The sequence below is a fragment of the Vulpes vulpes genome, chromosome 14, assembly GCF_048418805.1.
Source record: "Vulpes vulpes isolate BD-2025 chromosome 14, VulVul3, whole genome shotgun sequence".
Lineage (NCBI taxonomy): Eukaryota > Metazoa > Chordata > Mammalia > Carnivora > Canidae > Vulpes > Vulpes vulpes.
In genome coordinates this window covers 107398950-107425652 of record NC_132793.1, presented here as the reverse complement: position 1 = coordinate 107425652, position 26703 = coordinate 107398950, and the positions used below count along the sequence as shown (strand labels likewise).

At 55.8% G+C, this 26703-nt stretch overlaps 1 protein-coding gene across 5 annotated transcripts in view; it reads right to left on the bottom strand.

The window, feature by feature from the left end:
* Positions 1-26703, bottom strand: part of SORCS2 (sortilin related VPS10 domain containing receptor 2) — a 458191-nt gene that overhangs the window by 337289 nt on the left and 94199 nt on the right. The window contains exon 1 of one of the 5 annotated variants that reach the window (XM_072737573.1): positions 24343-24594. The exons of 3 other annotated variants lie outside the window; for them this stretch is intronic. In XM_072737573.1, coding sequence (XP_072593674.1) covers positions 24343-24354 — 12 coding nt within the window. In that variant the 5' untranslated portion in view covers positions 24355-24594. Of the gene's footprint in view, positions 1-24342; positions 24595-26703 lie in introns of those variants that run through there. One more of the 5 variants, XM_072737572.1, reaches the window with a different exon arrangement.

Sequence of the window (26703 nt, the reverse complement as noted above, 5' to 3'; positions counted from 1 at the left end):
GTGGTAGCATTTGACCTGGTGCCCCTGCCTGGGGTGCGGGGGATCTGAACCACAGGACTTGGAAAGACCCCCCAGTTCTTTTCCAGAGCCAGGACCCAAGCCCAGGGGGGGCTCAAAAGCTACTTTTACTCCAACTGGGTCTTTTGCACATGAGTGTTCTGAGTCTGCTCATGACTTGGGGAGAACGCGTCCCACCTGACTACTGCTGTTGGCCAAATGTGGTCCATCTGGGGTTCCTAGGATTCAGGACTCCTGGCCCTGCCCTAAGCGAACTGACAGATGTACCCGGCCAGGCCAGCAGGGCTGCTGGGCACAGAATGCTCATTCTCAGGCTGGAAGGGTCCATAGAGATCAGCTGGCTACACGTGGGAAAACTGAGGCCCCTAGAGGGGCTGCCTTTGGCCAAGGTCATAGAAGGAGTCAGTGGTAAAGCCAGGACTATGTCCCCAGTGCCCTTGGAGGCTGTGATTAGGCACTTGTATTTCCATCTTCCTAGATCGAAAGTCCATGAGAGGTGGGTAGAGGCTGCCTGCCACCCACTAGGTCCCTAATGCAGAGCTCGTAAAAAAGTGCTCAAAAAATGATTTTTGGATGAATGAACCAAATCCAGACTCTTACCCAGGACGAGCCCTTGGACAGCCCCTGAGGATCCCTCACTGAATGGACCTGAACAAATCCAAGCCTCAATCCCGGCTATGCTCAATCCCGCTGGGCAAGCCACTTAACCTCTCAGGGCCTCGACTTCATCTGTAAATTGAGAATGTGATACCCCTGCCTCCCAGGCTGGCCAAGAGGATTCAGTGGTGAACATATGTCAAAAGCTTGGCCTTATGCCCCAGCACAGAGTAGGCGCTCGACCTTCAAGGATGGGGAAGAGAAGTGTCTCCACCTCGGGAGCCAGAGGGAGATGAGCCCACAGGGGCAGGACCCTTGGGTGCCTGGGAGGAAGGGAGGCTCCATGGAGGAAGCCACAGGGATCTGAACCTTGAAGAAAGAAGGCATCCCGGGAGGAAGGTACGGCCAGAGGTGTGGAGGAGGCAAAAGCACATGGTGGTTCCAGGGCAGACCACGTTCTGGGGGCTGGGGGAGCCGCCGGGTCCAGGCCGGGATGCTGGGTGACAGATGCTAGCTATAGTCATCGGGCCAGCATCCGCCATGACTCGTGGGCACCCAGAACCTCAGATGTCACCTTACATGGAAAGAGGGCCTTTGCAGATGTAATCAAGGTAAGACGAGGCCATCCTAGGTTAGGCTGGGTCCTAATCCAACCACCGGCGTCTTATAAGAGGAGGAAGGGATTTGGACAGAGGGACACACAAGGAGGGAGACCTGGACGCAGCTACAAGACGCACACCAAGGGTGGCTGGGAAACCCCCAGAAGCATCAGGAGACAAGGACAGACTCTTTCCTCCAGCCTCAGAGGGAGGGCAGGCTACCAACACCCTCATCTCAGAAAGTGTAAGAGACGCAGCCTCAGGAAGCTGCAGGGCCTCCAGCTCTCAAGTGGGCCAGATCAGAACAGGGACAGGGACCTGCTGACCCCACAGCATGGTGACACAGCCACCAGGGCACTTGCCAAGCAGCTGCAGGCAGTGTGGAGGCCCACAGGCCTTGATCACAGGGCCCAGGGGACAGCAGGAAGGTCACTGCATCCTGACCACCCACACCCACCTATCAATGGGGCCCTTCAGAGCGAGGGAGTCCTGGCCCCACGCCAGCCCCTCCCCGCCCCCTCCCCGCCCTGCCCTGCCCTTCCACCTCCGCAGGCCAGCGCTTCCTGCGGCTGGACACTGGCCCTGCGGAAGCTCGGCTGGCCTCTGGCCAGGCCTGGTCGGTCGGCACCGCGGCCTCCCTCCTGGCTGAGCTTACGAGGGTGACACATGAGTGAGTGACAGGGACCGTGGAGTGTCACCACCGTGGGCTCCCGAGTCCCAGGTGCAGCCTGCAGCCTGCCTGGTGTCACAACGCTGAAGCACCAGAAGAGCCTGGTGGAGAAAAATGAATAAGGTGGGGTGAGGCAGAGGGTGCGGCCTGCGATGGGCAGGGGTCCTGACCTCGGTCCCCTCCCTGTGGTCTGGGGAGGATCGCTCCTCCTGGGGGGGGGGGGTTTCTAGGACTAGAGGAGCCAGCACACATTCCGGGGTTCCCTCCACATGCCTTGGTGTCCACACTCGTGGAGGGAAGGGACAGGATGATGGCCCCGTGGTTCCTGTCCGGCTTTTGGCTCCAGAATCTCTAAGTAGCCGATCTTCCCTGTCCAGAAGGTGGAGGCCTATGCTAAGAGCCGTGAGTCTGGGTTTGGGGCAGAACATCCACCGTGAGAGCCCCAAATCCGGCCACGGAGCACACAGACCCTTGACCTGGGGCCAGTCCCACATCTGGGGAGGAGCAAAGGGCCAAGGTAGCCAGAGGGACAGGGACACAGGGGTGACCACGGGCACCTGCCTCTGAAGCCTGGAATGCCAGCACGCAGATCCAGGAACCCCAGAGCCCTGCGTGAGGCCTGCACCCCGTTACTAGGGCTCCCCTGGCTCCCTCCCTGAAGGCAGAGTGGAGGCACCATCCGGGTCCACCTGCCCCGTGTCTCAGCTGCAGAACCTGGGGCTGGGCTGGGAGGGCCCCTCTGAGTCCTGGTGACCCTCAGGAGGCCAATGGCAGCTCCCAACCGACCCAGACAAAGACACCAATGTCCAGCCCGAGTGACAAGGTTCCTGGGAGCAAAGGGCTGCACAAAGGCCAGTCCACACAGCCACTCTGGCAGCAGTGACGTGCCAACCTCCTGCGTGGGGAGGGGAAGGGAGGTCAGGGGCCATCGGTGGTGGGCCTCACTGTGGCCTCGTGACAACAGGAGCCATAGCTGTCCCCATTCTGCAGGGGAAGAGACTGAGCAGGGAGGTCTGCCCGGGGTCTGCTCAAGAAGCACTCCACGAAGCTGACTGCTGTGATGACACCCCTGCCTGCAGGGCCAGATCACCTCGTCTTAGGTCCTCATCACCTGACCCTAACGCCCCTGAACCTCCCAAACCCCACTGTTTGTCTTATGGTTCAGTCAAACACTGCTCCAGAAGCTCTAGGACACAGTCCGTCATCACCAGCCTCTGAGCCTCTGCCACTGCTGATCCCTCTATGCCGACACCCTTCCTTGCTTTCCCATCCCATGAAGCCGGCTTGGCTGTCAAAGAACACATCTTCTGGGAAGCCCTGCCTTTCACTCTCATGCCCTCCGCATGGGGCGCTGGGGCTCCCACTCACCCGCCACCCCCACAGCCCCCTGTTCCCCCCCCCCCCCAGAGCAGCATGGAGCACACAGTAGTTACTCAGGAGATGCTTGCAGAATGATGATGCGTGGCCCATCCATACCTGTGCACCTGAGGAGCAGGAAAGGCCTGGGCAGAAGCCCAGAGTTCACATGGGGGGGGGGGAATTAAGCACTCACCATCCAGTCCCCCAACCTGGGAAGGCAGGTGCCTGAGAAAGCCCTGCCACATGGGCTTTCAGAGCCGTTTGCATGTCCCCAGGGACGGGGAGCTCACTCTCTCCAGGAAAGCCTCATCCACAGCCATCCAGCTAAAACTGAAATTCCCCTTCAGTGGAGCTGTCCCCCTCGCCCCACCTCAGCTTTCGGGGTGCTGTGGGAGCCCTGCAGGGGTGTGAGGCCACCAGGAGTCCCTGAATTTCTCCTTTCGGAGATACGGATAACCAACTTCTTTCTCCAGCCATCCCTTCCTGCCTGCTCTCTCTTCCATCCATTCATTCACTCATTCATCTGTTCTTGGGGGTTAGGTCCCACGAGAGCGTCCTCGCCCACATCATCTGATTTAAACCCCACGATGACCAGCCACGGGTCCCATTTTACAGCTGGAGACACTGAGGCCCAGGGAAGTGAAGTGGGCTGTCCGCCACTAGGTGCTGGAGTGGCTCACACAGGGCCTGCTGAGCCCATCCCTTCCCACCCCCTGCACTCCACCCCCACCCCCCACCCAGGGCCTCCACTGGCCTCCGTCTGAGGACGGGTCCCCAGTAGGAGGGCCCCCCCAGGTCCCCAGTGCCCAGGCAGGCTGACACCAGCCCCACCCCGAAGGACTCAGAGAGAGGGAGGAGGGAATGGGAGGGAGGGATGAATCAAGATCCCACTGGTCAAGGGCTTGCCCTGAGGCTGGGAGTGGACAGCCTCTCCTGACAGCTGGGCGGGGTTGGTGACGCAGCTGCCACCTCCCGCATCCACCCCTCCAACCCGACAGCCCCGCAGAGCTGCGGAGGCACCCCCACCCTGGGCCCCCAGGGAGTGTTTCCTCCTCACCCGCCCCCTGAAGCTCCAGTACTTTTGAATTCCTCCCCGCAGCCACCTGCCTCACCCCAACCACGTGACAGGCCATCACTGCAGAGACACCCGGGTAGGAGAGGGAGCAGAGCAAAACCCAAAGCCATCTTGCTGGGGACTCTGCCGAGGCAGCCTGGCTTAGTGGAAAGACAATGGGCTTTAGAGCCAGACTGCCTGGGTTTGAATCCCAGCCCCGCCACCTACTGGCTGGCTGTGGGGCCTGGGGCAGCCACCTCTCTGGGCTCAGAGTACCTGCATGTATAACAGGAGGTTCCCCTGAAGACTGCCCATGCAGGGAGGGTGTGAGCCTCCGAGGACAGGACCCAGGCAGAGCCCGTGGCACACAGCGGGTCCTGGGCGAATGTGGGCCCCTGTCCCCTCTCACAGGATGCATGGTGCATACGTATGTCAAGAGCGCAGTCCTTCCAACAACAACTTAAGCTAAACGACACTTTCCAACCTCCTTGAGCTTTGAAAATGTCACCCCCAGTGCCTGGGGACACCCCATGAGAATGGACTTGGGGTCCCATTTTTCAGCTGGTAAGACTGGAACTCTGAGGGTGAATGAACCTGAAAGAAGTGTCAGACCAGGACTGAGACCAGGAGGGACAGGACTGACTCCCCAGCTCCCAGCAGTGGGCCTTCTCATGATAACCCAGGATTGCCTCCAGCCCCTGAGCCCTCACCAACCTGGCTTCTCCTCCATGGACCCTGGCACAGTCGTCCCTGATCGTCCCTGCGAGCAGCTTCCCCAGACCCCCTGACGCTCTGTGCATGTGAGAATCTGAACCGGTCTCCTCAAAATTGAGGACTATATCCTCCTTCTTAGGCCAAGAGCACAATCTGTCACCCAGCCCCCTCTGGGAGGCCTACAGATGACATATTGCTCCATAGCGGCGTCTCCAGAAAGCTCCGGTTCTCCTCAACAGCCCACTGGATTTAGCTCCGGGCTGATTTACCCCAGGCCTGTTGCAACTAATCCAGTTTCCCTTTTTGCTTCAGCCACCAGGGTGATCATCGTTTTTCTGTTTTTCCTCTTTTCTTGCCATTACGTGCCCTTCGTGCTAACTCCCTCAACTATCAGTTATTTTAGTGAAGCATAAATACACACTTAAAATAAATCACCTGAAGCCACCAGTGGAAGCAGGCAGTTTCAAATCTATAAATAACACTCGACATCACTGGTAAGCGACAACTGTGTAATAATGCAGGATTTATAGACCTTTCCTACGTGTGACAACATCCAGCAAATGTACAGCTATGGAAACCAGGAATCGCAGAACATTTCATATATATATATAAAACAAAAAAAGACAGAGGGGGGCTCAAGGACGTGGCAGGTTTCAGAAACAACTGAAGCCTTGGCCTCGAGGGTGGAGCAGGGTGGGAGGCAGCGCCCTCGGAGCCCAGGGCACCCTCTGCAGAGGGCACTACAATTCCAGCCCGCTCCTTTCCACGCCTTACTTCAAAGTCAAAACAGATCCTCCAGCATCTGAATCCAGACTGTGTGCAAAGCTAGAGCTCGGCGAAGGTCTGGGGGTGAGCCCATGACTTTTGAGGGGCCTGACCAGCAGCCATGTGGGGTTGGGGGTACCGCCGCCCCCAGGGCATCCCCAACCCACCTCCTGCCTTTCCAGCTTCCTCCCTGTGTCAGTATTTCAGTGCCATTCATGCACTGGGCCCTCCTGGGCACTGCTTCAGCCCCGTACATGAGGCCTGCAGCAGAGCTGGGAGGAACCCTGGAGAAGCCCAGGGTGCAGAGGGGAGCTGGGCACATCACAGGCACCAATGCCAGGAGAGGGAGGGAAGGGAACACTGTCTGGCCCAGAGGGAAGAGCGTGAGCCAGGGCCACAGACAGGAGGATGCGACGGGCACAGGGACAGAGCGGCGGGGAGCGGGAGAGGGCTGGCCGGGCTGCTCCACCGAGCTCAAGCTTTATCTGTCAGCAACAGAGAGCCACACTTTAGGCAAACAAACACTGTGGTCAGAATTACTCCCTGTCAGGGCCAGTTATGGCAGGCCCGGCCTTGTGCGCTCGCCTCATGGCCACCCCATAGGTACTCCCCAGACCTCTCTGCATCACCCAGTACCTTCTGGGCTCCAGGCTGCCCCCTCCTCTGCTGCCCTCTGGCCTGCCACCTTGTGTCCTTATGGCACCTCCTTCTTCCTCACCATCCTCTCTGCTCTCACTCCTGCGCATGCATGTCCATCTCCACCCGTGAGGACAAGCGTCAGGTGTCCAGGGCCCTGGCCATCAGAGCTCGCCCCCTGGTCTGACCAGCCCCACAGTGCACAGCCGGCTCCATGCCCACCCTGTCTATATGCCCCTCACAGCTCAGGGGAGGAAATGCCCTGCTTCTCAGAGTCTCACCAGGAACCATACCAGTGTCCCCAACTGCTGTATTACTTTCACCTGAGATCGAACACAGGTCAATGGAGCCACCTCGTGGGAAATGCTCATCAAATCACGCCACTCCCCCTCACCTCACACCTGAAGTCAAACCCAGTGCCTTCCCAGGCCTTGGGGGCCCTCCTCATACTCTGGCTCCCTCCCAACCCTCTCCCTGGCCCTGAACATACACCTTCTCCCCACCTGGCCTGGAATGTTCTTCTCTTCCCTTATACCTCTTGGTGCTGCTATCCATCTCTCTGGCACTTACGTCCATCTGAAATTACCTGGTTTACAGACATGTTCACTCCTTACTGTCTCTTTCTCTTGTTGGAACATCAGTTTTGTTCACCGTTATGCAAGAACAGTAAACCAAGCACTATCTTTAAGTGAATCCATAAACAGAGTGGACATGAGTAATGAAGCAGCACGAGCAGCTGGTGCCACACTGTCCCGTCCAGCCTGACCTTCCACAGCCTTCCACGGGCATATGACAGTGACACAGGGGCCTCATCTCCGTAGTGCTCAGGGTAACTCTGGCCAACATCATCCAAGAGTCATGAGGCCCTGCCCTTCCATCCGGAAACAGAGGCTCATCCAAACGTGTGGCTGTGTTTGCGTTTCTAAATCCCCCATGAGTAGCCGTCTGGCGTGCATCAGCTGCCACCTCGGCCATCTGGCAGTGGACTCAGAAAGCTGTGTCCTCTAAATAAACTGTCAAATGTGAATCTTCCCAGCAGGTAATACCACACACCTCAGGTGGAGGTGAAAAACCTGGTCTTTCCTGTGTTCATTGTTTCCAGATGTCAGTAAAAACCTCTTTCCTCTATGGGGATCCAGTGTCCACCTCTAAAACCACAGCTCCGGATGGCAGAGAGCACAGGATCCCCTGTGCTGCACACCAGGCAGACCCAAATGGATTCAAGAGAGGTGAGATTTTCCTTGGACCACCACTAGTACGGAAAGAAGAGCTCCCTGGAGGATGTTTCCTAAAAATCTCCAGCATAAAACTCTTTGATTATTGGTTTAACCACTGGGGGGTGGAAATCCACTGTTAAGTGATATATATATTTCCCTGTCTTTGCAAGAAGAGTACACTGTCACTCAGTATCTGACACCATAAATTCAACCATCTGTGAGAGCCAGGAAGAGATAACATGAAGGGGAGGCATGGTGGGGGTGAAGCTTTAGGGAGCAGAGGGCCTGCAGTCAAGTAGGGAGAATGCTCCCTCCCCCCTACCCCTCCACCAAGGTGGGGCAGCCCTACTCCGCACAAGCTGGATGGTGACAGGTGGTAACACAAAACTAGTGTTACCAAAACTCTGATTTTTCAAGAGAAGCTAGAATTCAGATATTTATATTAAATTTCATGCCTTTTAAATGTTAGAAAATGCCATGCAAGCCAGATAAGACAAGTCAGAGGGTCGAATTTGATCTTTAAGTGATAAAACCCAAACCCAGCTTAATTTGTAACTAGGACTGAACCATCCACACTAGCATCCCTGATAAAAGAGGAGGCAGGTCTGTTTCCAAGTGTTAATACCATTTCCCATGGTCTTCACACAGTGTCTAGTTATCAATCAAAAATTACAAGACACAGGATGCCTAGGTGGCTCAATGGTGGAGCATCTGCCTTCAGCTCAGGGCACAATCTCGGGGTCCTGGGAATGAGTCCCACATCAGGCTCCCCACAGGGAGCCTGCTCCTCCCTCTGCCTATGTATCTGCCTCACTCTCTGTGTCTCTCTTGAATAAATAAATAATCTTTAAATACATACATACATACATACATACAACCCAAACGGTGAAGGGAAAAGCAGACTGTAGTCCATGCCTACAACAGAACTCTACCCAGCAACAAAAACAGACAACTGATACGTGCTACAATGCGAATGACTCTCCAGTGCATTGCGCTAAATGAGAGGAGCCAGACTCAAAAGGCTGTGGACTATGGTCATGCATATAATCACATAATCACCCACCTGGCATTCTGGAAAAGGCAACACTACAGAGACAAAACCAAATCAGTTGTTGTCAGGGGCTGCAGTAACAAAGAGGACTGGCCCCTCGGGACATCAGGGAATTTGGGGAACAATAGATTATTCTAGGTATTGACTGCAGCGGGGCTGATAGGACCTATATGTGTGTCAAAATTCACAGCGCTGCACACCTGAAAGGGCGTATTTCCATATTTACATACAGAATGTAAATTCTATCTCAATAAACTGGAGGGGAAGAAGAATGGTCAGGCCATGGGTAAGGGGCTCTGTGGGGAATAGTTTAATAACTGCACCCACTAAGGGGTGCCTGGGTGGCACAGTAGGTTTAGCATCTGACTCTTGCTTTTGGCTCCATTCATGATCTCAGGGTTGTGAGATCGATCCCCAGGTCAGGCTCCCTGCTCAGCATGGAGTCTGCTTCAGATTCTCTCTCCCTCTCCCTCTACCTCTCACCTTCATGCTCTCTCTCTCTCCAAAAACAAAAACAAAAAAAATGTTAAAAATAATAATTATACCCACTGAGAGTAAGTACCCATTGCACACCAGTCACTGATCTAACAGTTCATCTTGTCTCCTCACAACCCAAAGGGTAGATTCCATCAACATTTTACAGACCAAATGAGGCACTAAAGAGACCAGAGGAGTTTCCTGAGCCCACAGAGCAGTGAGCGGGACAGCTGGGTCTTTCCAGGCAGATGACCATGGTGCAGCATCCTGCTCAGCCACCTGCTAGGTGGCTGGATGGCCCTCAGGGGCCTCCCTCCCTCCCTGAGCCTCCCTGAGCCTGTCTGTAAAATGCAATAATACCTATTGAGAGGCTCACCTGAGGACCAAAAAAAATGTATAATCAAAATGAAAAGCCAGTGTGTGGTACATAGTAGGTGCTCAGTAAATGTGGTTCTGGTGGATGTTATCAAATCTAGCATGGAGCCAGGCTCTGTCCTCCCTGTGTCCTTCACCCCAGTCTGGACACTGTTCCAAACCTATATTCATTGTTTCTGCCTCCAAACCCTTGCTAGAAGTTTGTTCCACTCAGCATGCCATCCTCCCACCCCAGCTTTCTCTACTCTACTTTAACGTATGCTTCAAGGCGAGCTCCAAAAAAACCTTCTCTCCTGGCCAGCATCCAACTCCACAAATAAGACCAAGGAAGGGAGAGGGGAGTGTTGTGGGTGGGAGGTAACCTTACCCTTCACATGCAGCAAGCCAACTGTGTGAGCAGAAAGTGAACCCTCCCTCAGCTCCCGAGTCCTGATCGAGTCCTGTGCTGCCTTCCCCCAGACTACCAGGCTCCCACATTCATGCTTGGACCTGAGAAACCTCAAACTCCACGCAAAGGCTACACCAGGAAAGCCGTCCCGCCCCTGGGGTTAGAGCCTTGGAAGGCAGGCCATGCAGGGACAGTCAGCCGGCCAGTGAGACCACAGGCAGCTCTGTCGCCGTGTGCTTGCAGGAGATACTGGCCCCCTTGCCCCCGGCCCCTGGCAGTTCTGGGGCAAGAGAAAGGGATCTGGACAGGGCCCCAGAGATCTGGGTTTGAATCCTGACTCAGCTACCCCAGCACAGCCAACGGGCCCTCTCTGGGATGCTCTGTCCTATGTGCGAAGTGATGAGCTGCTTGGGGAATTAAGGTGCTGGAAAGGGAAAGTATTAGTGCACAAAACTGAGCTCTTTCTTGACTTCCAGGCTCATGACCTACTGCCTGGTCCTCCACCCCGTCCCCACCTGTCCTCATGCCCTGCCCCACCGTCTACCCTACTCCTTCCAGTTCTCCTCCTAGGCACTTATGTAACAAACTATATATTTATTCTGCGTATCTGTTGACAGCCTGCCTCCCCATCCCAGAAAATCAGCCCCATGAGGGCAGGGTTTTTTCTAATTAACCCACCGCTGTGTCCCCAAAGCCTAGTAGTGTCTGGCACATAGTAGGTATCCCATCCACACTTGCTGAATAAATGCCTTGTCCTCCAACTTCTGTGTGGGGATTCATTGGGTATTTATGCCAACCCAGGCTTCCGAGCTTTGCACAGACACAAAAGTTACAAATACTTGCATCTCAAGAAGACCCTAAAACACAGAAGACTTGGACAGGGATAGAAGGAGTTAATTTCCGTAAGGGCCGAGACAGGAGAGAAGCGGCAGGACAGCACAAGTCACGCTAGATGGCCATGACCTTTCATCCTGAGCCATACCACCTCCGGAGTCAATTACCCCAGACGGGCGAGCCGCGTGCAGTCTTGCGTGTTTGCAAACTTAGAAATAATGACCCCCCCACCCCCCTGCCAGGGGTGAGGCTCCCGCCAGGCTGCTACTGCCACCTCCAGCTCATTCTGGGTTGGTGGGCAGCCATGGGGTGCAGATCATGTGTGTCAGAGAAGCCTTCCTCCGTCAGGTCCCTGGGCCGCCACCTTCCACGAGGCAGAGATGTGTGAATCCACCTGTGGCATTTACAGGGTGCCAGGAGCTCTGCCCTGAAGCCAAGGGGGCTCTCATGCACTCAGGGAGCAGCTCACAGAGCACCCACCTGAAGTGTCTGGGCTCGAGCTGGGTACTGGGGCCCTTCTGCTCCTTGCCCACGTTCTCATCACAGCACAGAAGGGGAGGGAAGGCCCCAGACCCAACTAAAGGTCTCATCCTCCCAGCAGTGTCCAGCCTGGCCAGCCAGGCCACCTTGGACTCAGGAGTGGGCATGGGGTGGAGGATGCCTCCAATCCCTGCTCCCCTGTGCACTGGCTGGATAGCCTTGGGTAAGTGACTCAACCTCTCTGTGCCTCAGTTTCTCCAGTAGAAGAAGGAGAGAGTCACAGTAAGGATCCTAGACTAGAGGCCAGTGCACAGGTAGGGAGTGTTAGACTCCAGCCGCTCCTGCCAGGTCTCACTTGGATCCCAGGCAAACCTTGGCTCTGGCCCACCTGTCATGTAAGCACGAGGCCCAGCGGGGCCCTGATGTGTTAGTGTGCCAAGGCTGCTACAACAAAGTGCCACAAACCCACAGCTTCAACAACAGAAATGTACTGTCTCCTGACTCTGGAGTCCAAAAGCCCAAAATCCAGATGTGAGCAGGCTGGCTCCCTCAGGCGTCCATCCTCTGCTAGCAGGTAGTGGCCTCTCCCTGTGTCCCCACGGGGTCGTCCCTCTGCATGTCTGCATCTGATCTCCTCCTAAGGACACCGGGCAGATAGGATCAGGGCACCTCAATGGCTTTGTTTCATCCTGATGAGCTCCATGAAGACCCGATCTTCACATAAGGCCATGATCTCAGGGACTGGGCTTAGGGCCCCCAACATACAGACCAGGGGTCACAATCTAGCCCGTACACTGGGGCACTTGCCAGCACTTAACCAGCCAGTCCCAAGGCCCCACTGGGACCTCGAGTCTCTGCACATTTGTTTAATGAGCTAAACTGTGGAGAGGTGGTTGGGGTGGATGGCTCATGACTATGAGAGCCCCCTGCCCCCTCCACCTCACCTTCAGAACAGTGCATCTGGGAACCTGCACAGGACACTACCTTCCAGCAGGGTCAAGACAAACAGGGGACCTCAGAAGTCCTAGCCCTTGGCCCTACAAATGGGGGTGATGATGCACAGCCCCTAGGGTGCATCAGGGACACAGGGAGGAGGCTCAGGGAGGCGGAGGGCTCCCATGCCCACAGAAGTGGCAAGCAGGCTGGGATGCAGGTGTGGGCCACATGACCAGCCCCACATGGAGGCCTGCATGGACATGCTGTTGGTGTGCCCCACCCCAGTCCCACCCGGGCTGGGAACAGACACCTGCTGTGTGAGCCCACCTTCCTGGCCTGCTACTCCCCACACCCTCCCCCTCCACACCACAAGAACTCTCTCCTGCCCCAGCCCAACCCCATCAACCCCTCATTCACCCATCTGACCTCAGTTTAGAGGCCCCTGGGGTCCCACCTCTCTTCCACTGGAGAAGGATGCTCCTCGCACCCCACCATGATGCCCCCATGGTGGGGCTGAGACTTCCACTAACATGTTTGGAATGGCTGGAAACTGTACAAGAACATTGCTTTTTGGTCCCTATTTATTTCTTGTATGAACAGAATATTCGGTGCCCTCCCATAATTCACCCTGTCATCCTCAATAGCTAATAACAAGAGTTAACATTTTCTAAGTTAAGCACTTTCCATTCCTTATTGCATTTAATCCATGTACAAATTTAGGAAGGTTGGACAACGTGTCCAGGGTCACATTGCAAGAACTAGCCCGGCCAACTCTTCCAAAGTAGTTACTAGGTATCATTCTCAGCCATTAGTTTATACTCACACATTTATCCCAGACACATAGTGTTTGGGGCTGGGGCTACACTGGCATGTAGTAGGTGCTCAACAAAAGCTTACCAAATGTTCCTTTCTGTATCTTTTCCTGCACCCCAGACACTTAACACTGGAGATGCTCAATAAATATTTATTGTTTGGGTGGGTACAAGAGTGAAGGAACTAAGGAAAGAAAGAAGGGAAGACAGGAGGAAGGATGGAAGGATAACCCATGGAAGGAAGGATGGGCAGAAGAATAGAAAGATAAAAGATGGATGGATGGATGGATGAGTACATAGGGAATGGATGGGTGGATGATGGAAGGATGAAGTGATAGATGGATAGTGGATAGAGGATGGACAGAAAGATGAAGTGACAGATGATGGGTAGATAGGGGATGGATGGATGAAGTGATGGGATAGATGGATGAAGTGATGGATGGATGGGCAGATAGATATATGGATGGATAGGGGATGGATGGATAGATGGAGTGATGGATGGATGAAGTGATGGATGGATGGGTGGATAGGAGATGGACAGATGGATGAAGCAATGGATAATGGGTAGATAGAGGATGGATGGATAGATGGATGGATGGATGGATGGATGGGACCTATCCTCAGTGCTGGGGAAGACACAAAGCCTGCAGTAAGTTGTGGGGTACAGAAGCTATGGACAGGAATGACAGAGCAGAGAACAGAAGCAGCCGAGGGCCTAAGGGAGATGCAGAAGTGAGAGGGGGTCCCTCTCACTGGGAGAAGGAAAGGCTCCCTCGAGGGTGGCATCTGGACTTATGAATGGGAGAGCTAGGAAAGGGTCCTCCTGGGAGGAAGGAGGACAGGAGCAAAGTGACAGGGTGGGAGAGAGGCGATCGGCGTGCCAGCTTGAGGTTACCAACTGCACCTAGCTCCTTCCCCAGACCCTGAGCTCCTGAAGGTCAAAGGCCAGCCATGGCCCTCCCTGGGCCGCAGCACCAGCACTCGCCTGACCCGGAATGGATGGCTAATCAGTTCTTACTGCTCTGACCGATTCGGCTCATGCTGCGTGCCCATTTGGTCAGAGCCCACAGCGCAGTAACATGAATGAAAGTAGAAATGAGCATGTATTTGGCCCCTGCTACACACCACATGCCCGCCAAGCATGATCTCAGGAACCCGGAAACTACCTGGTCATGGTCACATTGGGGAAACTGAGCCCAGCACCACACAGCCAGGGGCTGACAGAGACCAGGATGGAGCCCAGGTGGCTGGTGGGAAGCCCTTGGCTTTTGACTTTGGGGGCAGGAAAGGAATAAGAACAGTGGTAAGACCCAGGGCACCAGCTCGCACACTCGGCCTTCACACCAGTCCCTGTATGGCACGGCTGGCAATTTACAAGATCTTGGGGGCCCTGCTCTCCACTTAACATTTCTTAGTGATTCATCAAGATGCATTAAGAAAATCCATAATTCTCTCAGGATGCATCGAGTTCTGCTGCCTCATTCTTCACCTGGGTGATACTGGGAGGTGGACGAGGGGCAAGGCTACCCTGCCCAGTCTCTCCCCCTCACCCCAGCAGGCCAGGTTGGCAGCTGTCAACCCATCACCCCACGGTGAAGCTGTATCAGAGAGTCTGAATCCAGGCAAAAAGAAAAAAATGTTGCCCTGCTGCCAAGAGGACCAGCCTCCCTGGGGAAGGATGGAGGCTCTCAGGTCTCTAGCTTCCACCTGAGTTTCTGGAATCTTCCTGGCTAAAATCCCAGCTGTGACCCATGTGTCCCCCAAATGTCACTCCCACATCCCCTGAGAACCTGCTGGGTGGGCCTGGAGGAAGTGAAGATGCTACTGCCCCTGCTATCAAGGGGGTGTCCTGGTCCACTGGAACCACCACAGCAAAACCAGCACAACCGAGGAGCAGGACTTACATACAAGTGCGTGTCTCCCATGGTCCAGGACAGGCGGGAGGTCCACCATCAGGGTGCTGGCAGATCCAGTGTCCAGTGAGGACCTGATCCCTCACGGACAGCCTCCATCCCCTGGCATCCTCCCACGCCGGGGCGAGGGGCTCTCTGGGGGCCTCCAGTATGAGGGCGCTAATCCCATTCACGGGGCTCCACACTCATGATCTAAGCGCCTCCCGGAGGCCATGACTTCTTACGCCATGACATTGGCGGCTCGGACATCCTTCATGGAGATTCATTAAACGTGAGTTTTGGGGGACCAAGTCCCTGACTGAGATGCGGCCAGGGGGCAGGTGACAAGTCAGAGACCCACAGCCCCCCTCGGTGACACGTGCATGGAGAGTGGTGTGGCCCCAGTGCTGGGGACACAGGGAGGACCAGCTAGGTGGAGGAGGACGTCCCACAGAGGAGGCACCACCGGAGCCCAGTCGGATGGAAAGACCCGCTGGAGTCTGGGGTCAGAAGAGGAAGACGAGGGCTTAGGGGCTAAAGACCCGTGCATTGAGGGCAGGCATGGGGACAACTGCAGGGTGGCCTGGGAGGGGCTGGGAGAGGGCCCAGACCTCATCCCACTGCACCTGGGAAGCCGTGAAGGCTGCGGAGCAAAGGAGTGACCTCGTCACACTCACCTTGGTGACACTGTTCCGGGGCAGTCTGAATCTCAGGGGAGACCAGAGGCTGCAAAGGCTGTGGGAGGCGGTTCAAAACCAACAGATAAGAGCACGCAAGTGTCTGGAAAAGACACCAAGCCCAGGCCAGCTTCACCACCTCCTTACTACGCCACTTGGCCTGGGCCACAGCAGGTTTTCTGTCTGTCTGTGCAGCCTACCCCTCCCTCCCCATCTTAACCCTCCCATCTCCCCGCCTGGGAACTCACTGCCCGCCTTCCGCGGCGCAGGTGCACCCAGGACGCCCGCACCTCTGTCTGAGCCCCCAGCTCACCTCATCTGCGAAGCTAACCCGGCAGCCTGGCATTGGCATTTCCTGTCTCCTCCTGCAGGAGAGGCCTGTCTTTGGGCCTGTCTCCTCCTGCAGGAGAGGGGCTGGGGCGTCAACTGTGTCTGTATCCCCGGGCCTGGCCCATGGAAGGCGCGCCCAGTGAGCTCCTGACACCTGAACAAATGATGGATGGGTGTCCCACCCAGATCACACACCTAGTATCTTTATCTGAATCTGTCACCTTTCTACCCCATTGTCTTTCTCCAGATTGGTGGTGGATGGATGCGTCAGAAATGTAATCCATCATCAATAAAAATCTCAAAAAAATAAAATAAAAGAGCTCAGCTGTTGAGCATCTGCCTTCAGCTCAGGGCATGATCCCGGGACCAGGGATCGAGCCCCACATCGGGCTCCCCCCATGGAGCCTGCTTCTCCCTCTGCCTGTGTCTCTGGGTCTCTCTCTGTGTCTCTCATGAATAAATAAATAAAATCTTTAAAAAAAATAATAAAATAAAATAAATCCATCCCCAAGGAAGGTCTTTTGCTTTGTGAAATTTACCATCCTGTCCTTCCACACTCTGAGCCCTACACACAGTGGAGATCTACAAACAGAGACAAGTGGCCTGGCCACCGTGGCACGCTGGGAGGCAGTGCTGAGGCCCCTGGAGCCTTGGTAGGCCTCTACTCACTGCACGCCCCATTTATGAGGCTGGGGGCTAGTTGGCAGGACACTGCCTGCCCAGTTGACTGTGGCTCAGCCCAGAGGCCTGGGACTTTTCGCTGGTACTGGAAGTCTCATGATGCCCCATTACACGGAGAACACTTCACATTACAGATCTGCAGAGAGGCCAGCTCAGAGGGCCTGGGGCTTCCCCCTGGACTGTGGCGAGAGCTCACAGGGGCCCTGACTTTGCCCCACAGGGCCTCCAGACCGTCCAGGGTGCCTGATGCACCACAGGATATCTGCCCCACTGATGACACTCTTAGTGGAAGAGTCACAGCCCCTGTAGACTCAGAAGAGGCCAAAGAGGGGCCACTCTGTGTGGAATGAGCACCGACTCCACTGTCTGTGTTAGCTCACGTGATTCTCCTAACATCTGCAAGGGCTTGGTATCATCATCTCGATTTTTGGAAACTGAGGCTCAGAAACATAGAGCCATCCACCCAGGGCAGGCAGGAAAGAAGCAGCTGTTGCAAGCCTGGCTTCAGGCACCACGTCCCTTCCCTGCAGATGCCGGACCCGCACCACACAAATTGTGGGTTACAACAATTGAAATTTTTCTTCTCAGATTCTGAAGGCCAGAGGTCCAAGATCAAGATGTTCTCAGGGCCCAGCCCCTTCCAGAAGCTCTAGAGAAGGATCCTTCTGGCCTCTTCCAGCCCCTGGCGCTCCAGGCATCCCTGGGCTTATGGCTGCACCCCCCATCGCTCCTCTGTTCTCACAGGGCCTCTGCCTTGGGTCTGTGTCCAAATCCCCCCCTTTTATTTAAGGACACCATCCCTGGATTAGAGCACCCTGGTCAGCATGACCTCCTGCTCACTGGATGACATCGAGGAGGTCACAGTCACAGGTTCCAGGTGGACATGAGTTTGGGGGGACACTGTTCACCCCTGTCAGGCCGATTCCAAACCCATGCTGCCTCTTCCCTTATGCCTTGCTTCCCTGAACACCCGCTACCCCTTCACTTCCCGGCAAACAGAGTATAGACCGCCCTGCTCCATTCTGGGCCGCTCATGTGGAAAACAGAAGCGTCTCCATGGCCAGTGAGCTCATTTCAGCCATGCTTCATGGGTTCCCCACAAAGATTTTCTGTCTGTTCCCTCCCAGAGCTCAGCTCCAAAGGCCTTTCTAGAGATCGCACAGACTCACACAGAGAGCTAACAACTCTTGGTGGCATCCACACCCATCCACAGCATCTGGAACTTCCCAGGACATCTGGAGGGAGGAAGCAGCTCACATCTGTCGCCCTCCCTGGAAGAGCTACACCTCAGCACCATGGCTGAGCCTGCTCTGCAAGGCCATGTAGACTCAGAGCTGAGGCCTCCAGCTAGCCCCCAAGGAGCATACCCCGCCCCCACCCTGAGTCTCCCCAACAGACTCAGGGCTTCGGGGGGAATTTGGAAGCCCCTTCACCAGGACGTGCAAGCCCAGGCAAGTGCTTCCCTCTTGAAAATGGGAAGATTCCATCTGCCAAGCCAAGGGCTACAGCGAGGGATTGGGGAGGGGCCTCCTGAGGGGGCGGATGGGGTCCCTTTCTGCATAAGCCTCTCCACAAACATCCCCCAGCATAGCACACGAGAGCACAAGCTCCCAGAATGGTGCCCCCCCGCACACGCACTGGGGACCATGAGACCCGAGAAAGAAGGCCTGGGTCTGGCTAACACCTGAAGTAGGTAGAGTATGAAGGAGAAGGTGGCAGGAGAAAGGATTCAAGGAGCCAATGGAGAGAGGGGCAGAAGGTGTCCAAAGGGTGGTCCTTCCATCTCAGGGAAAATCCTCATGGGCACCCCAGCCCTGCCGCGCTGGGCCCAAACTCCACAAGCCAGGGTGGGAATTTCTTGGCTATCCAACTGAGTACTATTCAGAGCCTAAGCATGAGGACAAATTTTCTTAGCTATGTCACCAAAAGCATGATGCAAAAGGGAAAAAACTGGCAAATTGCACCCCATCAAAATTAGATCCTTCTGCTCTTTAAATGATACTGTGGAGAAGATGAAAGGACAGGCTGTAGATTAGGAGAAGACACTTCTCCTAATTTAAAAAAATGAGGAAGAGGGCAGCCCTGGTGGCGCAGTGGTTTAGCACTGCCTGCAGCCCAGGGCCTGATCCTAGAGACCCGGGATCGAGTCCCACATCGGGTTCCCTGCATGGAGCCTGCTTCTCCCTCTGCCTGTGTCTCTGCCTCTCTCTCTCTCTCTCTGTATCTCTCATGAGTAAATAAAATAAAAATCTTAAAAAAAAATGAGGAAGATCCTGCATATATAAAGAGCTCTCACAACACAATAATGATGACAAAAGCAACAACTTAAAAAATGGACAAAGGATTCTAATTGACACTTCACCAAAGAACGCAGATTTAGGGATGGCAAATCAGCATAGGGAGATGTGGGACATTGTTCATCCTCAGGGAAAGACAAGTCAGAACCATAGTGAGGTACCACCACGCAACTGTTAAAACGGCTAGAATTACAGAGACAGACCACATCAAGTGCTGGCAAGGATGGGGCGGGGATGGGAGGGTGGGATTCACTTTCATCACTGATGAAAATGTAAGACGGTGGGGCACCTGGGTGGAGCAGCTGAATGAGCAACCAACTCGTGGTTTTGGCTCAGGTCGTGATCTCAGGGTTGTGAGACAGCCCTGAGTCGGGCTCTCTGAGCTCTGTGTGGAATCTGCGTGGGATTCTCACTCTCCCTCTGCCCCGACCACCTCTCCCTCTAAAATAAATAAACAAATCTTTAATAGAAATATAAGGTGGTAGAGTTTGGCAGTGATTTCAAAGCTTAAGCCTGATTTGGCCACCCCACTCCTAGGTATTTACCCAAGAGAAATGACAGCACACCTCCCCACAAAGACTTGTTAACAAGTGTGGTCACAGCAGCTGTACGGTAATAGCCAAAAACTAGAAACAAACCACATGTCCATCAGCATTGTGGATCGACAAACTGTGGGATATCCAAAAAGAAACAAACTAGTGATCGACCCACGGGACAACGATCTCAATACAGCTCTGTGGGGTGAGAGCAGAGATGAGAGAGCACTGCTGTGTGACACCACCGTGCAGAAGTTGAGGAAGGTTACAGGTCTACAGTGACAGCAGCGGCCATACCTGGGGAGCAGGTAGGGGATGGTGGAGGAGGGACTGCAAGGGGACACACGGAAGGTTGGGGTGATGAATGTTCCCTCTCACGGGTTCACAGAAGTCAAAACCTACCAAACTGTACATTTTAAACATGTACAATTAATTGCATGTTAAATATACTTCAATAAAGCCTTTTTTAAATGGTGGAAGGGAAAAAAAAAAAAAACGGTGGAAGGCTGGTGCAGGGCCCCAGCCCATGCCGAGCGGTTTACTCTGGACTATGCTGGGCAGCATTACAGATTACAGATTCAGATTCAGTCACTCTCTGTAAATCTGCCAAGCCTTCCTGCTAAAAAATCCATCTTTGTAGCCCAAAAGCATCACAGACCAGGGCAGGGCAAACTTCTGTCTAAGGTGGAGGCCGTGCAAGACGCCTCCCTCAGACCCACCCGGCTGTGTCCCCCCTGGGACCCTGCCCTGAGATGAGTTTGCAGGAGGCCCAGGGGGCCTGGAGGGGCCACATCTTTGCATTTCTGCAACTGGGGAGTCTGCTCAAGTCAAATAATTGTCCTCATCGGATGGTTCACAAACCACTTTTAGAATGAAATCCTTTGGGGATGCCTGGGTGGCTCAGCCAGTTAAGCATCTGCCTTTGGCTCAGGATCCAGTCCCACATCAGGCTCCCTGCTCAGCCGGAAGCTTCCTTCTCCCTCTCCCTCTGCTGCTCCCCCTGACCCTCAAAAAAATAAGTAAAAATATTCTTTAAAAGAATGAAATCCTTTGCAAAAGACAACTTAGAAGGTGGATAGAAGTGTGCCTTATTAGTTAGCAAGTTCACTTAGTCAATTCTGTGTTTAAGGCCAATCAAGGCGGGTGACAAGGCCACCCCGATGAACACGCCTCTCGGAGCAGCACCCCTACATTCAGGACTGCCTCCGTATTGGAGAGAAATCCTGATCCAGGGAGTAAAGGGCATCACTTGCAGAAGACACCTCCCCACCCCCACCCTGGGAGACCCACGCAGGCCTGGAATCTATAGTCTGTTTGCAGAGCGGCACATCCACAAGGGCTCAGACTCGCACCCCAATGGCAGGAAGAGCTCTTGCACAGCCCAGTGGTCAGAGTCCACAATCTCTTCATTAGCATTTAGTCAAGTGACATTAAACTGAGATTCGAATCCAACGTTTGTGGCACCCCCCCCCCCAAGGTGCCCTCCAGGAACCAAGCACTGAAACCCATGCTTTATCTGAATACCCCGTTTTGCGATGGGCAGTGAAGGCCTGGAAGGGTGTGCCTTCCCCAGGGAACCTGACCGATGTCCTGGCAGCGGGAACAGGAACCTGGCCTTAGAAGGGACTCAAGGGCCTGCCTCAGCCAAGCCCCCAGCCAAGGCCGACCCTCACCTCCTTCAGGCTCCGGAGCCAGGAAGCTCAGTCCACCACTGAATTAGACAACTGATTTAACCTCTCTGTGACTCAGTTTCCCCATCTCTAAGATGGGGATGATGGCAGCATCTACTCCCATGAGTTGTTGGGATTAAATGTGACACTATAGTCACCATGCTGAGCGGAGGCCCAGCCAGGGGGGTGGCTGGGGAGCTGGGAGCTCATGCCACCGTCCCTCGGGTCCCCGCCTCCCGCCATCACTCATGTTGCTCCCTATTCCACCAACACCATTCTGGCTGGCTCTGAGTTCCCCAATCCACCCCTCCTTCGGCCTTCTCCAAGAAGCATCCCTCACTTCACCGGGTGGGAAATCTGTACATTTTGAATTTGAATCCCACCACTTCTCAGCACTGTGCCTGGCCACTTCAGCCATCGCCCAGGAACGTCATTCCCTCCTCTGTCCTTGGGAGGTGATATCGCTGGCTTGCAGGGCTGCTGCCCAGAGGAAGCAACCAACAGCAGAGCCACCGGCCTGGTGCCCAGCAAACCCTGGATGCGGCTGGTGCTCCAGGGATCACTCCCTGCCTCTGCCCCTCTCGCCTCCACGCAGCCACACAAAGGGCTGGTTCTCTGCCTCCCTGGGAATGCAGCCCACAGCCCAGAGGACAGAAGACGTATCGCAACCATGCGTGAGCAGACTCAACTCCCAATGCCTGGCAGCCCCACCCCAGAAAGCCTTAAAAAGAGGGAAATATCTCCAAGATATTTCACAGCAAAGCCAAAGTCACACACCTACATGGGAGGCTCAGTTCGTGCCCCCATTTCAAATGCTTCATTAAAACAGCCCTGCCAGCTCTGTCCCGTGGTGTCACGATGAAGCCCAAGCTGGCTTCTGACTGGGGCTTATACCAGGAAGATGCCCAACCTTTGGCTGCCAGGAGGACCAAAGTGCTTGTGTGGTTTTCGGGTGCATAAAAAGTTCCCTGAATCTGAGTCTCCTGTTGCTAGGAAATGAGCCCTAAAGTGCTCCTAATGAGCACCCGTGTGCCTCCAGTCCGTTGGGTGACCTGAGGTGAGTCACTTGACCTCTCTGGGACTGCTCCCACATTTACACGCAGGAGATAAGCACCCCCACTCCAAGGGAGGTCGTGGCTGTGCCCTGAAGTGCACACAGTGCTTTAGACCCTAGCAGGTGCCAGCAATCCACATTATCGAGGACCCCCAGGCTGGCCCCACCCACAGTCCGGTGCACAGGGCCAGGTGGAGGAGGGTGGTGGAGGGAGGAAGGGAGACTTTGCCAGGGACTCCAGGAAAGCTCCATAAAATTGGAGACCACCAGGTGAGCCGTGCGTAAGGGGGAGAAGACACTGTCACGAGACCAGCAGGCCCAGGTTCAGGAGGCAGCTGGGGGGCAGGAGGCCTTGGTGTAGAAGGTACAGTGCCCTGGGCGTGTGTGCACGGAGCCGCTCTGCACGGGCCAAGCCAGGGTGTGTGGATTTCTCCCAGAGAGGCAGAAGGAAAAGTAGAGAGAGGAGGAAGGAGTCGAGGGCCTGAGGACAAGCTGCACTGGCTGGGGATGGAGGTCACAGGTGGGGGCTGCGGGCACGGTCAGCATGGCCTCCTTTAGAAAGTGAGATGCCTTTGGCTGCCCAGGTGTGTCTGTAATGTAAACCCCGATCACACCACCCTCTTCAGTAGGTCACTAAATTCACCAGTGTCCTGGGGAACAGGCCAGGCTGGCGTCGTGCTAGAAACCCAAGAAGAAAGTGGGCACCCACGAGGGCCAGCCCGGTGCACAGAAGAGCAGGTGCCCACCCCAAATGCAGAACCCAGGCCCACTCAGGTGGACAGGGCTCAACCTCCTTAACCCCCAGTGTGGGTCAGAGGAGTCCCCTGCTGTCCACAGCGCCCCCTAAAGGTGATCAGGAGGTGCCAATGGCAGGGGAAGCACTCATACACAGCCTAAGGTCACCAGGTGAGGCTGGGAGCAGAGGAGGGGTAAGGTCAGGAGGGGCCGGGGTTCCCAAGTGCTTCCCTCTATCCTGGAGTGGGGAGCACTGAGCCCCTGAGGACTTGAGCAGACTGGGTGAGTCCAGAGAGAACCCTGAGTAGGGGTGGGTGGGAGAGGCCAGGGAGGCTCCCCTGACACCCCGACTCCAAGCAGGGTCCTCATGTCCTAACTGCACCAGCTGCATGAACAGAGGGACCAGAGGGGACCCCGAGATGGCTGTGGATAAAGAAAAAAGGCAGAGCCCCGTCCCCAGGACACACATGCACACACGGGCACACACTCGCTTGCTTCCCACTACCCCTGCACCCCCACTAACGCTAACACTGTTCTCCTCGCCTGGTGTTTACAGATCGGCTGTCAGCACCCACCCTCAGATGGGTGACAAACAATGACAGCCGGGCATAGAGGGGAGGAGCAGGGGAGAGCCTGGCGGGCCAGAGGCCTGGGCAGTCCCAGCCCGGGGGGGCCAGAGCAGGCACGGGGCCCCCAGGGTCTCCCACTCCACATCTACAGCCTCACCGCCCCCACCACCCCACCCTGGGCTAGCACGGGAGTTGTCGGAGAGAATGGACAGGAAGTTGTGCACATCCAAGAGCCTGCTTTTCTTCTTTTCTGGATGAATTAGTTATGGAAAAAAACTTCCAGGCTGCTTCGAAGCGAAGGAGAAAAGTCATGCATGGAATCTTCCGGAATCCCCTCCCGGGGCCTGTGAGCGTCCTTCCCAGGCACAGGGCTGTCTTTGTCTGGCTCAGAAAGTGGTTTGGGGAGAGGAGGGGTGGGGAGGGGAGGGGGCTGCAGGGTTGACACCGCCCCGGACTTGGCTGGTCTGGCTTCTCTACCCCTTCCTGGGAATCTGTGCTCAGGCGCCAAGCCTCACCCGCCTCACTATGCCCGCAACACAGAAGGCCCCCCCAGACCTGGACCATCTCTACACTGTGACCTTCCACTTTCCCCCAGGCACCCAAACAGCTCTGAGCCCCCTGCTCCCCGGGATGTGCAGGTTGGACAGACCCCCCTCTCTGTCAAAGGTCTGACCCCATGCTGGGCGCTGGAAACGTCCCCCGGCACAGCCCCCACCCTGCCTCCTGAGTCCCCTACAAGTTCTCCTGATGGTGGTCACTGGCTGCTTGCTGCTGTGCCTGCCCCCCCAGGCCAGGGCCAACCCCTCACCTCCAAGCAGCAGGGCACGTGACACTGAGCAGTGATCCGCCCCCCCGCCACCCCCCAGGGCAGGAATGACCCCCGGCTGGCTCAGGCCAGCGCAGAACACAGCTTACCCACCTTCCCCAGCATGAACTCTGGGAACCAAAGACGACTCCCACGCAGACCCCCAGCCTCTGGGAGCCCCCCTTCCTGTGGGCTGGGAGCGACTGTCCCCGGAGGGTTCTGAAGTGATGGCGTCAATGCTCCCACCCGGCCCCTCTGTTCCGAACCCGCTGGGCCCCAACTGCGTCATCTCCAGAAGTGAACACGTCCCTGCTCCCTGAGACTCAGCAGGATCCAGGCCACCCTCCCTCCTTGCCCCTCCCCTGCCCTGCTCCCAGCATTCTTTCTCACAGTCGCCCCACCAGCCGCCCGGCCACCTGCCTGGAAGTCACAACAGGGCCCTTCATTTGAGATGCCTCCCTCTACCTCCACCTCCAAACAACAAGCACTTCCCCACCCACATGCACCCACAGGCCAGCAATAGGTGCCCCTGCCCCAGGGCCCATGCCCCAGCACATAGCCCTGACCTAGAGCCCCTAGTCCCCCTGCACTGCCCCCCCCAGGTCCCTTGCTCCCTGCCTGATGCTTGGTCGGCTGTCTGGTTAATGATCAACATGACTAATACTCAGGGAGCATTGGGACTGGAGCAGGTGCCAGGGACCAGGTGCTAGCAGCATCCCACCTCAAGGGAAACTCAGGCATGTGAGCCACTGTGGGGAGTGGCCACAGCAGGGAGAGCCAGAGTGTCCCTGGGAGGCCCCGTGCGGTCCCTCTGCAACCAGGGGCATGCATGGGCATACAGGGTGAGGGGGTCTCCTTCCTCATCATTTGCCACACCACAGTCTCCCTGCTCCAGACTCCCTGCCTCGAGCCTAACCCCATCCAGCTTTGAACCCCACCAGTGTACATCCAGTGAACTGGAGTCCACGTTCCTCACTACTGCCCAAAGGACCTTCCCAAAGGATAAATCTGATCAAGACGCATCCCTGCTTAAATCAATCTGGGCTTCCCATGGCCCCAGGATGAAGGTGGGACCCGCTGGCAGAGAACATGTATTACTAGTGTGCCCGGGCAGCTTAACCCATAGAAGTGTGTTTTCTCACAATTCTGGAGGACGGAAGATGGGAGCTTCCACATGTGAATTTGGGGGAGGACATGACTCAGCTCATCACAGCCCACAAGAGCCTGCCCTCCATCCACACTGATTCCAGCAGACGTACTGCCTACTGGCGCCTGGACCCAAGTCCTTTCCCATCATGAGTCAGAAATATGGGCCAGCAATGGGTCTGAGGTGTAGAGGGCGGGGAGCAGAGGCAGCCAGCACCCACCAGGTACAGGGCTAATGCTGGGGGTTGCATCTGGGGGCTCAGTGTGGGGTCAGACTGGGGTTCGGGCAATGGCATCTGAGTATGTCCAGACGCAGACAGGGATGCCTCGGCACAATTCTGCACACCTCACTTTACTATTCACCCCGGGGCACAGAGGGACCCCAGGACCTGCAGAGGCAGAGGGGGCAGGATAGGTGAAAGCTGGTGCCCTGAATCCATGGAAGCCACCAGGCAAACACCAGCTCTGGGCCATTTCCATGAGCAAGAAAGACGCTTCTATCGTACTAGGCCTGGGAGAGTGGGGCATGTCACAGCTTTCCTGAACAAATGCAGGCCTCCCTCCCCCGTCCACCACCTGCTGTGCGCCTGCGGGGACCACAGGAAGGGAGGCAGGAAGCTGGAGCCCCCAGGCAGCTGAGCGCTGTGTGGGAGGGCTGGGTGAGGACCTGGCCCCATCTCTATTTTCAGAACCGGCCAAACATCCCTCCTTCGCAGGATTGTGTTCCATTAGAAGAATGCGCTGAGGGGAAAAAAAGATCAAAGGAGAAATGGAAGCAAGAAAGACCAGTAAGTGAGCAAGAATAAGGACTAGGGGCCTGCTGCCCAGCAGGGCACAGGAGCTCTGCCAGGAGCATTCCCAGGGGCTCGAACCCCAGGAGCCACCCCCACCCCTGCTCCGCCCCCAGCAGGAAGCTTCAGCTGCAACCCGACCTGCTGGACATTTGGAACATTCTGCGTCACTGGGTTCTTTTGGAAGAAAAAGCGAAGAGAAGCAAAGGCCATGCTGGTTTTGCAGGTTGAATCCTCCGCTGAGGGCTGGGCCTCCTTGTCCCCTGTGTCCACCAGGCTGAGCCCAGCCTTGCTCTGCCCTGTCCCTGCACCCCCGTCCCTGCTCCAGCCTGCCAGCCACTCTCCCTCCCAAGCTCGCGCTCTCTACCCCAGCCCAAGCCTGGGCTCTTGGAAGAAGACAAGCAGCCTAAGAGGAGACTGGCCTGTATGGGATGTTCCCGGTGTGTCACAGATTTCCCCAGAACCCACAGTCCTGGAAGGCAGCAGTGGAGCCGTGGTCCAACCCCAAGTGGGCCCCAAGACACGTCTGCTAAACCAG